The 18,272-nt window shown below is 40.6% G+C and overlaps 1 protein-coding gene across 2 annotated transcripts in view; it reads right to left on the bottom strand.

Annotated features, from left to right (window-relative positions):
- The window catches only part of epha4b (eph receptor A4b), a 142,379-nt gene extending 133,153 nt beyond the window's left edge, over positions 1-9,226 (bottom strand). For both annotated transcript variants that reach the window (XM_012874097.3, XM_036129409.1), the window contains exon 1: positions 9,017-9,226. In XM_012874097.3, the coding sequence (XP_012729551.2) occupies positions 9,017-9,134 (118 nt within the window). In that variant the 5' untranslated portion in view covers positions 9,135-9,226. The remainder of the gene's footprint in view (positions 1-9,016) is intronic.
- Positions 9,227-18,272: the final 9,046 nt, after the last annotated feature.

Below are 18,272 nucleotides of genomic sequence, written 5' to 3'. Positions count from 1 at the left end.
GCTTGAAAATTCAAAAGATCCTGTGTCGAAGGATGCAGAAAGACAAAAATATGAACCTGCATGACAAGGACTTCAATCGATTGGTGAGTCATGGTGTTTCTAGAGACTGCCACCCCATCCTAACCTCTCCCAGAAAGTCTGCTTGGTGTTGTGGACCAAAGCAAAAAGTAAACCAACAAACAAAAAACGGCACCCGGAAAGGTAAACTGGGTAAATCAAACAATTTGGGAGGAACTGAGGAAACTCAGTAACATAATTTTGTGAGGAAACCCTGACAATATATTTTTTTTAAACTTTAAAAGTTCTAAACACTCAAAAACATCAATATTTTGGAAAAAAATAAATAATACAATCTACTAGATATTTTGTTTGTCATAATAATTAATAACTAAAATGGAATTACAATTATGAACCAAAATAGATAGTAAAATGCTAAAATGATGAATAATCAAAAGTAGAGATGACAAAACACAAGTTGTCTTAACAATATTTTCTAAGACAAAAGGTCAATTAAAATAAACTGACAACACTGCAGGTCTCAGAGTTATTATTGCCATTTCCCCACTGTTAAACGGCTGAGAAAAGACTAGATTTGTCAGCCAGTGGACCATACCTATGACCTAAATCTGGAGGTGAATGTCATGCTATCTTTCACAGCTTGAGCACAAATCAAGCCTGCTGAAAAAACACAAGAAAAACAGAAGGTTCGAAGGAAGGAAGCAATCAAATTTGATTTGAGAAAAAATGTTCAGGACTGGTGGCATGGGAAAAAGAACGCGATGAGGCAATGCTTGACAGTGGTCAAGGCCCACTGCTCAGTGATTGGAGCCGCAGTTAAGGGCTTGGTTCAGAGAGGGGGAAGGGGTCAGTAAACGTGCTGGTGGTGAAGAGGTGGGAGCCTGCTTATATCCAAACCTCAGCACAGCCATCAGACATCACAAAATGACACAACTGTTCTCTGACATTAATGAACTCTGCATCCTACAGGATTCATTCAACCTTAAAAACTGTCAAGACATCCTTGATCCCCCTTACTGGGAGCAGTGAAGTAGTCGTCTGCTGAGTTAAAGCTCAAATGATTCACCGTTAAAATCAATCAAAGTGATGAAATATATATATATATATATATATATATATATATATATATATATATATATATATATATATATATATATATATATATTTACGTCAAGCAGTTACTTTGACCAAATTATCATGTTTTGTAAAGCAGTACCTGTTTCAAATAGAAAGTTATTGGAGAAAAACACAGATTTGTAGTCTCCAACATAGTGGCTGACATAGCCCTCTATGAAATCGTTTAAATTTTAATCATCTTAAGATGACAGAAATATATAAATGACACCATAGTGATTTCACAGTCCTTTGCTGAGTAAAATGCAGGTGAGGATTCTCAGTCATCCAGGTCATGATCAATCTAAAAAAGGTTAAAAAACAAAACAATTTGACTTTTTTTCCCCCGAAATTTGAAGTAATTTTGCTTCCTATCCAGAAAGCTTTCTCAATTCAAAATGTCTGGAGTAGTGTGGAGTCACAAGCTATACAGTACTGCCCAACAAAGGCCTTCGGTTCAATTTGCATGTCATTTAAGCCATTACAAGGCCTTTGTTGGGCAGTACTATAAAGCTTGCGACTCCAGACATTTTGAACTGAGAAAGCTTTCTGGATAGGAAGCGAAACGTCTTCACACTTCAGGAATAAAAAGTCCAGTTTTGTTTTTTAACCTTGACTGAGTAAAATTGAATTTGAATTTGCTGAGTAAAACTCAAAACTGAGATTAAAAGAGCTAACTTTTGCAGGTACAGTTGAGGGGGACACACGCCTCAATATAGGAATATTAATGTAGAAAAACTAAGTACATCCTTGTTACTTTCAGTGGATTTAAAGGGAAACATATAGTCAGGTTCTTCTTAAGCTCTCATTTAAAATGCTAAAGTTCATGACAGTAAATGTAGAAAGACAAAGAAATATGGATTGTTTGGAGATCCATATTGACCTAAAACAAACATATACAGCATATCAGCTGAAAAAAAAAGTCAAGCTCACACAAACTGTCAAGCATAATAATGGAGGAGTGATGATGTGGGTTTGTTTTGTAGCCTTGTGGTCTGGGCACCACACAGTCACTGAGTTAACCACAAACTCCTCCACGTACCAACATTTTCTAGGGTCAAATGTGAGTCATGGAAAAAAAAAAAGTTCACAACACTGCAGCAAGTCTACAACAGAATGACTTAAGAGCAAACAAATGAATAAGTTAACTGGCACAGTTCAGACCTCAACCTGAATAAAATTATGTGGCTGGGAACAAATGGCCACAAGTTTGGGGAACTAATGTGGGCAAAACATCTACCACAACATAATAAGAAACTGACTAAGTCACGACAAAAAATGAATACATCAAGGTGAGGGCGGTTACAAACTCATTAGGTCTACTTTTCTGATGACTGTATTTGTGGTCATGGGAAATTTCTATTTCCATGAATGTGTTCAAAATGTTGTCTTACACACTACATTGCATATCTTGCATCATCTTTTACTTTATAGGGAACCAAGCAAGAGATTTACTGTTTAACTTCAGGAACAAATGTTTAGTATAAATGTTCCTTTTAATTTGGAAAAATCCTCTAGCTTGGAGTAATGAGAAAAAAAACTGCCAATTCATAGTAAACAAGCAGATAAATCCAACACTGCACAGACACTGTGCACCATCCATCTCTGAGCTCCATCCTGAATGATCCAACGGGGCCTGATTAGTAGCTAATGCGTGAACAAAGGTAAGAAGAAATTCAACTGCTTGTTTGCTCTTTTAGACAGAATGAACTAGGCAATTTGTTAGCTGTAAGTTCCTAACAGGAAATGGAGTACTACCCCCGCCATTAACGCTAACGGAAGGTTCAACTGCTAGTCTGCCACCTCAATACGTCCTAATGAGCATGACTTGTTGCATCCTTACAGCGTGTTTTATGGGAGCTGTTTTATTTGCCGTACCAAATTCAGTGCAGTTACTTCACAGCGACAATGAGATACACCACCATAAACTGCACGTGAAAACCACAAGCAGCTGTTTGATGTGTTAATTCAATGACTTGGTTTTGTTTCTTTGCTTCATTGTCTAGATTATACAATAGGTTTGAAGGTAGTGTAATATAACGTATCAGCAGGCAATGTTTGCCAAGAATGCCATTACGAATGCCTAACTGTCTACACGTTCACACCGCGGTATTGTGCTTAGCACTAAAACATGGAGGCGCAGTATGGAAGCTGAGCTGTTTATTTTATCTCGGTCTACCTGTCAGTCTTTGTTCTTCTTGTCCTTCTCCCCTTTTGATTTGCATCCCCTCAGCCCCACACTGTACCGCCCAGAAGCACACAAACATGCTCACAAACGCACAATGAATCCATGATGAGGCGAAGCCCTCGTGGCAGAAACATTTTCTGTCACTGGCTCATATTTATAACCCTATCTATCAGTCAGCCCCCGGACTCTGTGACACTATTCTCTGACCACCTAACTGCCCCCCAGCCATGCATTAAAGCAGAATGAGTGGGAGTAGTTATGCATCTCAGCCTTGCCATAGCGGTTTGTGGGAATTTGTAATGCTTTTGATTTTGCCTCCTTCCCTTCTTGTTTTCATTTACTTGTTTTGTCTGCGCTTTGTTTTTCATTAATATTGGTTTTACGGCTCTTTGTTTGTGTCCTGGTTTGACTTCCACTGTCTGTGTTTTCCAGATGGTCGTTCTTGCCGCTTCCTACGCTGTTCTGCCCTGGACTCGTCTTTAAGATAACCTCCGTTGCGGCATCTTCATTTTTGTTTCAGTCAATAAAGTTTGTTTGTTGCTCATCCTCAATACTCATGCAGGAAAGTAGGCAATAATAAGCTTTGCTTTAGCCTATTCATTTTTTTGGTAAATTGTGGGTTTGTTTGTTTATCGTTGTTTTTTTTTTGGTTTTTTTTACTGTTTCCTGTGTTTAATGTTGGATTTTTTACTAAAAAGAAAGTGAAAGAAAGAAAAGAAAGAAAGAAAGTCTGTGTTTGGGTTTTAAACGCACTATACCGACAGTATGTGTGTCTTATGAACAGAAATCCATTTGCACTTGTGTACAAGCCTGTGCAGAGATCCACAGAGGTATCGCCGGTTTCCTGGAATCAGAGGATTTCAGCCTGATCAGCCTGATCAGCTCTGAGCAGTCCCTGGCCAGTGAGAAACTGGCTGACAGTCCATCAGAGAGACACGGGACAAACAACCACGCAAGTATGTACGTACTCCTGGGGGCAACTTAAGGGGACCAGTTAACCTAAAATGCATTTTATGGACTGTGGGAGGAAGCCAGAGTACCCAGAGATAAAATGCATGCATGGGGAGAACATGCAAATTGAAGCAGAAAGGCTTTCAGGCTGGGATTTCAGCTAGGACATTGCTGCTGCAAGGCGCAAGCCTTAACAACTGTGCAACCATGCAGTCCTCTCCTGCACCCGCCATTAACATGAAATGACAAGGATCACTTGTGCAAATTAGGTGATGATGTTATTTAGCAAACTCTAGCCATTTTTAGGACAGACAATTGTTAGGAGGTTGAAACTGTGTAGGGACTTCCAGTAGATAACAAGAAGGGTCAATTGTTCTGGTGAACCTTTTTAACTTGTAACATGTCACAGAACTTGTTGGATAAGGAGACGTTGGCAGCCTTTTAATGTTAAGGTAAGTATCTACATTGTGTAGAACACACATGGATGCTTAGCAATTCTAGCCAGGTTAATAAATAATATAATCTGCTAAAAAAAAACATTTAAAATGATAATAAAAAACTGAATTTACAGTGATTACTCACATACACAGTGACAAGTCAGTTCAGCTCAAATCAGGATAATTAAGATTTGTTAAAGCAGCATAGAACTGAAATACTGTTGATACATTATAGTTTTGAACGAGAATTAAATTAACCAAATCGGTGTTAGCACATCAAAAGAAAGCAGAAGTCAGAAATTGGCCTCAAAATTTGGATTAGCGCATATTTACGATCATGGTAAATAAATATCCTCTGTCTCTTTACAGAAGCCATACCATGTGTAGGCTGTGGCCAACCGCTCCAGTTACAATAAATGTACCAAGGAAGGAAACGAGGATAAAAGCAAGTAGAGGGTAGGAAATTGAGGCACGCAGGGAGGTTGAAAACAGAAAACAGACAAGGGCAGATATTTTAAAAAGGGATTAGAGAGAAATCAGAGAAGAAGTAAAAAAAAACAAAAAAAAAACGGATGGTCCTGCTTTGAGCTTCTGCCTTCTTTTTTTCTGATGAGAGGGGAGATCTATATCCTCTTCGGTCCAAGGTCACGGCTGTTACATGGGAGCAGAGCAATCTCTCGGCCTCACTCACACAGACGCACACGCGCTTACTGAGGTATGGCTCTGCCGATAACTACAAGCAACCATTATAGATTGAAGCAATTAAAGCAGATGAGACCTTTGACCCAGTATTATCCCACAGTAAGGATCCTGTTTGAATCTCATGCAGGTTGTATGTGTGTGTGTGTGTGTGCGCGCGTGTGTGTGAGGGCAGGTTTAACATAAAGCATGCTTGCCTTTGCACTAAAACTGCTCACCCTCATGTTGACCCAAAGAAGCAATAAAGCAATTTCCCAGCACCCCCTGAGGCCAGTTGGATGTAAAGCTGTATTTTTTAAACTGCTGCTGAGTAACATTTTTAATGTTGTATTGTTTCTCTACCCTCCCTTTCTTAAATTCAGTTTCATGTCGCCCCATCCAAAATAAGCAAATAAATCATTAATGTGCTTTTTGGCATGAACGGAAAATCAAACCCTTTTTATAGTCTAGGATTTAGCAGTCAAATTAAGCCAAATGAACCAGAATCTGAGAAAAACAGGACAGTTTCTAAGAATGCGCGTCCAAGCAAAGGTAGCGAGGACATATCGCAGTGAGGAAGACACTCCTAGAAAAAGGAAAGACCTGGGAGCATCCTCGCTCCTATTACATCAGCAACCCCTCAGGGTCCAGACGAACGGTGCGTGGGGCGCCCTCTGCTGGTGTGCCACGGGTCATCGTCCCCTCTTTTTAGTTTTTCACGTTTTATTTTTTCACATTTTAACAAAGACCTTCAGAGTACAATAAACCTCTCCCTCTCTCAGCTTCTGAAATAATTCATTTCTGCTGTGTCCCTTGTTACCTACATGGAAACAATTCTGTCACAACTCGTTCTGCCAAATCCACCTTCAGCTTTAAACTTTCTTGTAAATGCCAACAGTTTTGGAGCAGATCAATGGGAAGCACTAAAGGAAGATTTTAAAAGCCCTACGGTTTTCTCACAGTGCTCCTGCTATCAGCTCAATCAAGGAGTGTATATTCTTCTTTCTCCTTTATTATAACCTCATTTTGCTGGTAGAGAGACCCAAAGGGAGGATTTGCTGGAATATAACACCAACTGAGATGCATGAATATGAAATATACACACACAGCAGAAGATGTAACAGGTATAAATGTGCGGCCACAGCAGTAACTGAGACCAAATGTTGAAACCAAAATGTGCTTTATTGAATTATTCTCCCGCTGGACCACATGAAAGCTCACTTCCCTAACACCTATGCAAACAGAGAGACACGCTTTGGGATTACAGGTGCAATTTGGCGGATGATCAAATACACCTCAGGCAGATAAACCCTGACATACACTACCGTTTGCCTCATTTGATGAATGTTTACATTTGATGAAACACATTTGACCTATCAGCCCTAAAAATAAGTCATTCAATATATAAATCGCACACAGATTTAACCATGGGCTGGTAGCAGTTTCTCTTTGTATGACAGTCTTGGATAAAAACATCAAAATCTCTCTATATTAACACAAACATTGAAATCGAAAATGTATGGCACTATTCAACTGCTGTCGTTTCAAATAGAGAGGCAAAAATCCTCTACTAAAAACATTTTTTGTCATTGCAGTTATATAATGATGTCCATCACATTTATTTATTGTTAGTTAGATTTTTATGAACAGACTTTAAGCAAAAATAAGGAACAAACATCCACTTAGTCCACTTTAGACCCAGTTTTAAGTGCTGAATATGCAGAATAATTTGCCTTCCAGTTGTTCTGCTCTTCACAGAGTAACTCAAGTATATAGGGCTGATCTTAACTCATTACTTAGTTGGGCTATCTGCTCCATTAGCATGCCTACAGTTTGCTGCTTAACAAACGTGCTGCTTAAATTGAGCGGTGCAGTATATCGAATCCCAGTTGTCAATGCAATATCGGAGAGTGCAACATCTCAACCGCAAGGCCCGGCTTGCATGCAATATTTGTTAGGATGTTATATGCATTTATGCTCTGCATATCAGTAATATATCTGAGCAGTAGGATGGACTCCAAACGGCCATATTGGCCACATGTCGGACACATCTTCAGTGGCTGACATGCTAGGGCTCAAGGATAGCAGAGGATGCGTGGCAGTTTTCTGAAATGGTACTAGAATTACACGTTTTCCTCATTTGGGTGCACCCCCCCATTAACAATCTTAGTTTTTCGCCATCATCATGGTTTCACCATGGGGACACACAGGACGAGTGCGGGAGGTCCAGGGCTCCATTAAACCAGAGAAAACCATGCTCACTCCAGCACTTTCTTTGTCATCTTGTCAAAAGGACTTTAAACCTTTGGCCGGAAAAAAAAATCAGCAACTTTTTCAAACCCGTACACCTTTAATAAGCCCACGCCTACACACAACCAAAACAAAAAAAACGTTCAGAAGCTCACATGGTATGATGCTCTTATCTAAATCAACAGGAGATTCCTTTGGCTTCCAGTGGGTTTCATCGTGCGTGCTCGCTTCAGTTAATATTTTAGCAATGTTTTATGTCTCCTTCACGTGTCGTATCGGGCGCCTCGACCACTCCTCCTCCTCTGCCGTACCCGCGCATCCTCCTGAGTCTTTGTTCTGTGTGCACAATTCCAGGCTGTGACATATATTCAGCACAATGTATGTGCAAACATCATATACTGTTGAGTCAGCCAGAAACAGGGGGTCCCATTACACCTTCCACTGTGCGATGTGATGCGTTTGACTGTAATATCTATCCCGAGTGAGCCTGGAGTTGATGTTTCTATGTGGTAGTGAAAAGAAAGTATCACAGGGATGGAGTGCTTTGTTGAGCAATCTGATCAAGACTGACTGGAGGTTTCAGGGAATATCAAATGAAAGGATTCCCACAGTGACAACTCGCGGCTGTATCATCTTCAATCAGACTGTCTCTTCCATTTTCCATCACATCACCCAGAAAAGAAAAAAAAAAACTGCTTCACTGACAGACTTGGGTCGTGTTTTGGGGTGAAATAACTTTTGCATTTAGTTCAGTTTCCCATGAATACGACCCAGCTCCCATGTTTCATTCCAACGAGCAGTCAGGAATAGTTAGGGAGTAAATGTATTGGCTAATTTCAGGCTGAGCATCGATGTTAATACAATAACCCGGAGAGGCTCAGCAGCAGCGTGTGACAAATTTAATGTAATTGCTGCTCCTCATTTGCAGACTGAGGCAAGAGAAGCAAAATAAATATGTATATTTAAAAATGCATCATTTTAGAATGTACCGATAATTAAGAAAGATTTTTGCTGTCAATGTTGTTTTGGTATAATCATTATAAGTTATGTCTAGGGAAGATTTGTAACGTAAAAAAAAAGCGTTTCCCCGTGTCAGAAAGTGAAATGTCCTCAGCCCTGTCCATCTGTCTCTGTGTGTACATATAATACAAATTTAATGGCAGCGTGTTTGGGAAAGAAAAACGTGACGCCCCGCTTCTCTCTATGCATGATTTATAACCGAGACAAGCACTTAACGGGAGTCTGCGCCGGGCAGCGCTCCGCTCATTCCCCGGGAGGAGAAACCGCCGGGACGATGGAGCTTCCCATCCGCCGCCGACACAGCGCGCAAGCGACCAAGTCATCCAACTCAACTCCTTCCCAAAAAGGTTCGCAAACCCACCTTCATTCTCCGGGTAATTCCGTAAGGCCGTGCACGGCGGAGACGCGTGGAAAACGAGGAGAAGAGAGGAGAGCAGGGGAAGGGATGGATAGATCCACAGGACGCGTGGTGGTGCCATTTTCAGGCTGCGCTGCGCCCTCGCTGCATCCCTGTTGGCGGTGTCGAGTCGTTGAGCGAAGCCTTGCGATTGAGGAGGAGAAGGAGAGACCAGAGGAGAGGTGAGGAGAAGAGAGGAGAGAGAGGAGGAGACGCTGGGAAGGAGGGTCCACAATCAGCGAAGTCCTGTCAATCAGTGGCTGTGGAGTGACACAGGAGGTGGTGGGGACCTCAGCTAGTTTTACACACAGAAAAAAGAACTTTGAATATTGCACCATGTCATTTTTTTATATTAATATTTTATTAGATTTTTTTTTACCAGTTGGTTAGAATAAAAATTATTAGGAAAAACACATACTTCAGCATTACATTAAAACTAAGGGAAAAAAATTAAACAAGAAAATAATAAAAATAAAGAAGAGCTTTTTTGCAACAGAAATGTATCACAAGGAGTTACAAACACAAATTACAGTGCCTTGAAAAAAATATTCATACCCATCAACTCACATTTATTGGCATTACAACAATTTTCAATGTATTTCTAGGGGGAACTATGTGGCAGACCAGCACAGAGTTTTGTCTTGTGAAATGAAATGAATGGTTCATGGTTTGGAAAATCCTGCACAAATAAGTATCTGGAATGGGTGGCATGAATTTGTTTTCAGATCCGCGAAGGACCGTGAATACTGATGCACAGCAGAATTTCCAAATTTGTACTTGGTAAACATTTAAAAAACCATTTTCTAATTTTGTTCCCATGTCTCAAATATGTACTACTTTGTGTTGGCCTATCACATTATAAAACAAACAAACAAAAAAAAAACACAAAAGTCTTTGACTGTAACGTCACAACAAGTTCAAGGGGCACTGTGTTTGAGTGATTCTGCTAAATTATTTAATGAACACTTTAATAAAACTGTTGCTTTACAACGTTTTTCACCATTAGCTCTCTCTGGTTGCATGAAAAGGTTTTTCGATTCAATTATTGCACCCTGTTGGCTTATTATATTTTATTTCTGTGTTTTGCACTTTGTTTTAGCTCTGTTAGAGTACGGCATTGCGCATACACGCAAGGAGTAAACAAGTAGAAGCAGTGGAGCCCGCAGACAAACATCCAATGTTATAATGGCGTTATAATGAATAAATACAATCATGAGTATGTATTTGTTCTTACCTGTGACAGGTAAAGCTCTCACTTTGCTGTGAGGCATAATACAGAGTCTACTGGCTGTTACAGCATCTTGTTGTCTGGTAGCTCCGTGGTACTGCTGCCAGATGGAACACAACGATGTTAATGTCTGCTGACCGCGCCCGGTGCAGAGTTCTTTTCAGGCTCAAAAAGGACTAAATAAACACTATTAGGACAAACACCTGGCGAATATTGTCTTCATTTGAAGATTAATTTTTTTGTGTTTTTCTTTTTATGGTCAAAATATATGATTAGCCGCCTTTAATATTTTGCTGTTATTGTTGTTTTGTAAAACCTTTCAGCACACGAAAAATAAAACGACACCCAGAGATCCAGATTCAGAAGAATGCTTGCCGGAACAAACCATGACAATACCAGAGCTATCATTACCGATTCACCGGGCCGGGATCACCAGGATAAGCAGATCACACTTTATTTAGAAAAAAGCTGTCAATTATTTTGACAAGCGACACAACTCATGTCAATTACTGCTTGGCTTGCCTCGTTCTTCTACGGGTCTTTGCCCAGCTGTTGATGCTCTTCCCCAGGATGCCTGCAGTATCAGGGAATGCAGATGATTTATGGAGATTTATTCAGCCCATGTTACATGTATGTGTGGGCCAGCATGTCTGCATGCACGATAAATGTAGTGGTCATTAAAAAAGAAAAAAAAAATGTATGGAGAATATCTTGGAAAACATTGGAGAAAAAACCTGAGAGGTTAGAAGGTCAGACGTTCCGTCTTTAACACACGCTGTGAAAGAACTGTAGCCCAGATGGAAGCATAGGTTTAGAAACAAAAGATAAACGATAATATCATATTTTAACAGCAGATTTACATCTATTATTTATCAAATACATCTAAATTGATTATTTTAAAGCACACTTTCAGTACCAATTTTGCTTTTCTATTGCTTATGAGTGTTATATGGGGGGGAGGGGTGGTCTGGAGGTTTGGGTGACAGAATGCGTAGTGACATCCCACAGGTCGCCTGATGCATTGGAATTTCTCCCCCCATGCAGCCACCGGGCGAACGGGACGTATCCACGGCATGATTTATGGTGAGATCGTGACCACAATTATATTTGCCACGAGTAACGTTCTTCTATCATGCTTCTGTCTCAAATGAGGCTCCTGAAAGAGCTATAAACCTGTCAGGCAGGTTTTGAATTATGACAAAATCTTGTTTTAACCCCTCCCAGACATAAGTGTTGCTGCAGCAGTGTATTTCGGCCTCTGTGTGTGTGTGTGTGTGTGTGTGTGTGTGTGTGTGTGTGTGTGTGTGCGTGTGTGTGTAAAACAGCCATCTCTATACATTTTTAAGAGCCCAATTATGATGAGGATTTGTTCCTTACTTGGGATGACCTAATTTCCTCACCGAGCACAAAAAGCAGGAGGAAAAAAACAATATGTTTCTTCTCTACCTCAAGCTCATACCTTCCTCCTTTCTGCTTCTCTTTCTTCATCTTCCTCTCCTGCCATGATGCTGCGCTCAGCCATGCAAAGACAAAATCCTGCTGTCATGCGTTCCTGCAGAGACAGGGTGGACACAGCCCCTAAAACCCACGTGGCTCTTTCCATCGCACACACTCTGCGCGGCTTGTTGACGGCAGGGCTGGTTGTTGTGCATAATGACTTTTTTAGGCTGCACACACATGCGTGCATGAAGAGTGACAGAGTGCTGACAGAGCTGAGCGATAGTTTCCCGATAAACGTTTGAAATGTGGGTGTTTCCTCATGCATTTATGCTTGTTTTGCCGCTTTCCTTAACAAGAAGGAACCAGTTTCCAGTTCCCGCTGAAGCGTCCTCAGCCTTTCAATTATTTTGAAAGCATTTCTCCAGACGGTTTCTTCTCGTTTGACCTCTCACTCTCACCCCTCACCCCGCTTGGCCCGGTTGGGTCAGCCATTCAAAAATCAGCTAAGCTGTTTGTCTTTGTGAGTTGATCACATGTAACAGTGTAAACGCAGGGAGTCTCAGTCTAGCGGAAAAGATGGCAGTTGCAAACTTGTTTAAGCGCAGCAGGCCGTGCAGCAAGAGTTTGTGCAAACACTTGTGGCCGATGCATGCACCATTGATGCCGATCGGTTATTTGACATGGGGCAGAGGTGATGACAGGGTCGTCTGCCTTGCCAGGAGCTCCCCGTTAGCCACCGCACTCTGTATACACACACACACCCCGAGCCCCATTCAGAGCCACTCACTCATGTGGTAATGTCTCTATTGTGACAGCCTGGACGCTTTATGGGCAACAGCTTGGTGCTGGCACTTAAGCAGGGGCATGGGTGTGCATATGAGCATGTCTGCTAGAGTTTGAGTTGTTCAGACCCTGGGTATATCGGCCCAGGCTGGTACCAAGACCTGCAGCACACAAAATGGCAATAAGATGCAGTTTCAAGTAATGGAAGTAAAGTTTTTTTGTTTTGTTTTTTACATTACCGACATGCAGATTTTGAAGTGTTTTGTTTAGATTTTTAGAGCTAAGACTACACAAAGTAATGCACAACTGTGTAGAGGAAGGACCAATTTCTGTTGTTTTTATTTTTGTTTTTTGCAGAAAATATTCAGTTTCCAATGAAAATGTATTCAGCCAACCAGAGGTGATACGTTGCAGAAGAAGATCACTTCCCTCCAATTACAGCTGCAACTCTCAGAGAGTATGTCTCTACCTGTTTTGCAGGTTGAATCCAAACAGTTGGCTGCATATTTAGGATCTAGTACTGCTGGAAGTTGAACCTCTTTGCCAGTCTCAAATCTTTTTTCACCTTTTACAGGCTTTCCTGTAGTGTCCTGTGTTTAGCTTCTTCCATCTCTACCTGATGTTAAACAACTGATCAGCCCTATTTCTGTTTACAATCTATGCTGCAGACTTCTCCATCAGCTCACCAGGCTGCCACCTTCAGAAGTTCTCTGATGACGCTGCCACAGAGATAAACATCACAAATGAAGCAGAGTCAGAGTACAGACCGAGCTATGTAGACTGGTGCCAGCAGAACCATCTCATGCTAAATGCAGGGAAAACAAAGGAGGACTTTTGCAGGTGCAGACCACCTCTTCGATACCGGGTAACATCCAGGGAACTGATGTGGAGACAGTGGACTCATAAGTACCAGGGTGTTCATGTGAAGAATAAACTGAACTGGAGTCACAACATTGATCCTTACAAGAGGGGTCAGCACAGCTACTGAAGACTTTTTTGACTGATGTGGTGGCATCAGCCATTTTCTATGGTGTGGTCTGTTAGAGCAGCAGCTTGTCTGTAGTTGAGAGGAAGAGGTAGCCTAAACTCATCAGCAGAGCCAGCTCTGTCCTGGGATGCCTACTGGACCCAGTGCAGGTGGTGGGAGACAGAAGGACTAAGAAAAATAACATTTTGATGGACAATGTCTCTCATCCCATGCATGGAGCTGTTGCAGAGCTGGAGAGCTCTTCCAGTGACAGACTGCTGCATCCCAGATGCTCTAAGGAACGTTTCCGCAGATTGTTTCTCCTGGCTGCTGTTATACTTTCTAATCTCTGATGTTCACAATAAACTCAATAAGTGTTTACAACTTGCTAATGCTCGCACTGGTTCTGATCTGATCATAAATCGTTTACACTGTCTCTCAGATGCTAGGGTACACTTGCACAGGCCTTAGCTTCTCCAAAGTGCTGCTGTACTATCATGCGTATTGTATATTATTCTATATTGTTTTGTAAATAGTTTTTTTTATTCACTTTCTATCACTGCTGACTTGGATATTTCATCTTACTTACCCGAGTATGCCATATTATCAATAATTGTGCAATATTTATGCTGGCATTTATTTTTTTACTGCTGATTCTGGTGTTTCTGATAAAGCTCATCCTCTGTTGCTTTAGAACTAACTTTAGATTAGATTAGCTTGTTTTTTTTTTGTCTTTTCCACAAGCATGCCCGAATTTTCCCATTGTGGGATTATAAAGAATGTATGATGTTAATTTATGTTAAATTATCTAATCTGATCTGATCTCATCTCATTTTATGTTATCCCATCTTATCTTTTTCATCAAATCTGGTCAGTTTTCCTGTCCCTGTCATAGAAGTGTCTCCCCTCAGCATGATGCTACCACTACTGTGTTTAAAAGTGGGGGTGGTGCAGTGTTGTTTTCAAAACCTGACACCAAACATCAAACTTTGGTATCAGCTACCCATCTTTGACAGGTTTGCTGTATTCCCTTATTTGGCTGCAAGCAGTGGGACATGTTGAAAGCTTAGAATAAGGTCATATAATACTTTAAACTTTACTTTACTTTACTTTAAACTGATCCACAACTTTATTCCTGGCCTGTCTGCTATATTCCACAGATTTAATGATGCTGATTTATCACTAATGTTGTCTAAGTAATGGAATTGATTTATCAACCAAGTAACTTCTGAAGTACAATTGGTTGCACTGGAATTTTTTTTTTTGTGCGGAGCTGAGTAAGGGGATTCATGGAAATGCATTTTAAAGTTTTCATACATTTATTTAAAAAAAATTGCTAATGAGGTAGCAATTCCCTCCCGTTTCACAATTATCACAACTTTGTGCCGGTGTATCATAAAAACCCAATAAAATACATGGAAGTTTGTGTTTGTAACCTTACAAAATGTGGAAAAAAAGTAAAAGGAATAACTTCAAGGCACGGTCTACGCAGCCATTGTTAAACACTCTTACTTTCCGACTGCCGTTGACTCAGTTAAGCAGACAGGGTGATTCGTCATGTCAGAGAGCCCCGGTCCTTCCCCGCAACAAAAGGTGAAAGGGAGTGTGGGAAAGGGCGGGTGCACAAAGCCCTCCCTGCCCCCGTCTGTCTCATCGTCTCGATAGCATACACGCGTCGAGAGTCGAGAGCCCCTTCAACATCCCCCATCCAGTGGCAGACATGGCCCCAGTCTGCAAAAACACAATCAATCTTTCTAAACTAAGATATGTGTTTCCATATTTACACTTCTGGATGGAGTGGCGGTTGTACTTACGAAATATTTAAAGAAATTCTTAGTGTGGCAACATTAACATCAGACCTTTTCAGCACTCAAAAACACCCCTCCAAAAAAAAAAAAAAAAACCACTTAAACTCAATCCAGACTGTCTTTCCCCACAGGGAGATAAAGAGAGGAACAGAATGTTGGATGGAGAGAGTGAAAAAGAGACAAAAAGGGCTATTCAAGGAGAAAAAAATCTGCTAGTATCTGCCAGCTCTGCCCACAAAAAAAAAGATTTGGGTGCAGGAAAGAGAAGGAGGCTCTCCTTGAGGCTGACGCCAGCGTTATAGACAGGGAGGCAAACAAACAGGGCAGGGCAGAAAGGCAAACTGACAAAGGGTGAGAGAAGAGGACATTCACACCATTCCAAGCGTCTCCTGTTTTACTGCTACTCATTGTCCTGCTAAATCGTCGGGGCTGTACATTTAGGCACAAACACACCAGCACCTGGGTATACATGCAGAAAATGCTGACTTGAGGGTAAAGTGGATATTGTCTGGCATATACAGCAAAGGAAGCATATTTTCTGTAAGTCTAGCGTGGAGGAGCAGTCAGTGACTTCCTTTCTCAAAGAGAAAAAAAAATGATTTTACAATCAATGAAAACTGACCGTGGCCTTCCTGTATCACATTCCCCGTGGAGCTGACCTATTATCCAATGATGAGAAAACTAGAAAACATGTTGATTTACCAGCTGGGTAGAGGTGGAAAAAATATGTTTGCACTGAATAGATTGAGGTCACGAGGAAAAAAAATATTTTTGGTGAATCTACATGTGCTCCGTGTTCCTCACAAAATACATTTTCAACATAGCAGTAGTGGAATAGAAGCAAGTCGGGGCACTTCTCTTATCCTCTCATCTTCTTCAGCCGCTGTCACATCATTTAAAAGGTGTTAGAGGAGAAAGAAGAGGATGAATTAAAAGAAGAATGTAGTCATCAGGATGAGTTGGAGCATGCCCAAGCCGTGTCAGCCAGTTGGCAAAGGGAGGTGGGAGAGATGCCCAGCTAGGAAATCTATCACTCTGTGAGGGTTTTGTGTCATAGCGCAAAAAGGCAAACAAAGGCTGAAACCAAGTAGAAAATTAATCTAGGGTCAGACTCACTTTTAAATATGCAGCTGAAAAAAAGATATTCACATAAGCTGTATGAAAAGACAATGGATGTTTTTACTTAATTGTCTGACGGGTTTGTAGCCCACCTTGCCTGCTTTTTGATGACCACTAAAAAATGCTGACTTTGTTGTCGTTTAGCCACTTTATAACTAATTTGGGGGTTTGCTTTGGATCAGTGTCCATACAGATGATGTATTTGTGCCCCATATTTAAATTCCCGGTCTATGACATGGGATTACATTACATTCCACATGTGATTTTCTTTTTTTGGAAAAAGTTTAAAATGTGAACAACTGTCACAAGGTTTCATGTTTCAGCCTTGCTATATGAAAGGAGGTCCCCTTTTGTGATCAAGATCTTTGGTGTAACCTGCAATAATGGCTGTGAGCAGGATAGGAAATAGTCTTATGTGATTTCCCCGCCATGGTTGGAGGTGTGAGCTTAGTTTAGGATGTGTAGCTGTTGTTATAAACTGAACATCATAGAAAACATGAAGTCTGCATTTAAAGAAGTGTGGAATCCTACCTGTTTTGCCATTTTTCATCTCTGATACGGGAAAAGATGGTATTAAACACATAAATGGAAACTATTATCAAAAATCATGCTGAAACACAACACTTCAAAATGATTTGGGGGGGGGGGGGGGTGTCCTGCAGTCCATTATGATTTCAACAAGAAACTTCAAATTGCTTTCTGCGTCTGATAAAACTGCATGGTTCTGCAAAAGAGTTCAAACGTTTAAGAAGAATAGCTACTGACAAACAGTAAGTACTAAGAACACATAATGGAAGAACACCACGTTACAATGTTGAAACGGGTAATGTTTTTTAAACTGTCTTCTAAATCGTCTCCACATTTAGTAGATAGTTTGTGGAGCATGTTTAAATAATATGGTTATTTAAAGGAAAATCTCCCAGCTTGTTTGTATGAAATGCAAAAGGCACAGATGGTTTTATTATAACAGGAACATTTTACAGCTTCAGTGTTTGTTGTTTTCATTTAAATCTTAGTTTATATTTTAATCTTTTTTTACTAATCAAGGCATTTGCAGTACATTTGTTTTGATTTCATTTTGATTTCCAATTATTCAGAAGCAGGTGTCATATTGCAGACAATCTGTCTCAGGTTGCTGTACGCCTACCTGCTTTCTCTTTCAGTAGATACCAGACTGTAGTATATTGTTTTAATAGCGGAGGAATTTTGGCAACACAATATTAACATACATTGATAAACAAATGCACCAGCATAACATTTCTGGCATAAATAAATCATAAGCAACAACAAACATAAGAAAACCCTTAAAAAAAAATCCTAACACCGAGGAGGGAACTGCATGGTGTCTTATAGAAATAGACCTCCTTTCAGTAATCTTTGTCCTAAAAGATACAGGGCTGCGTAATATTATTATCCAAGCCATCAAGTTTCCTGCTGTTTTAACTTAACTCAATAAAGTGAAGTAACACGCGTGGCATGAGTGTGGCAACCTGTAAATATTACTTTGTCTTTGGACCCTAAAAGCCGAGCTCTAAGTGCCTGAAAGCTACAGGTATGCCGACTCAGAGTCAGAAATAAATGACTTGCTAACGGCAAACAGACACTTTTCTTTTTCAAGTTTCGCTTATTCACTCCTTCTTTGTATGGCGAGAATCCTGATAATGTACACAGATCAGATACACATGTTGGGCTGATTTGTCACCATCTCCCTCGGCACAAACAGGCCTACGCTAATGGACAGACACTCTTTGCCAGCTAAACAAATTAGCTCCATTACTAAGAAGCAGACAGCTCGGGTGAGACCGAAACAGGAAAAAGAAATGGGGCTTCGAGAAAAGAGATAAAGGAGTATAAATGTAGCGAAAGGTAAATGTG

Source organism: Fundulus heteroclitus, unplaced genomic scaffold (assembly GCF_011125445.2).
Source record: "Fundulus heteroclitus isolate FHET01 unplaced genomic scaffold, MU-UCD_Fhet_4.1 scaffold_165, whole genome shotgun sequence".
In the NCBI taxonomy this organism is placed as follows: domain Eukaryota; kingdom Metazoa; phylum Chordata; class Actinopteri; order Cyprinodontiformes; family Fundulidae; genus Fundulus; species Fundulus heteroclitus.
This window is presented reverse-complemented; position numbering and strand designations above follow the sequence as displayed.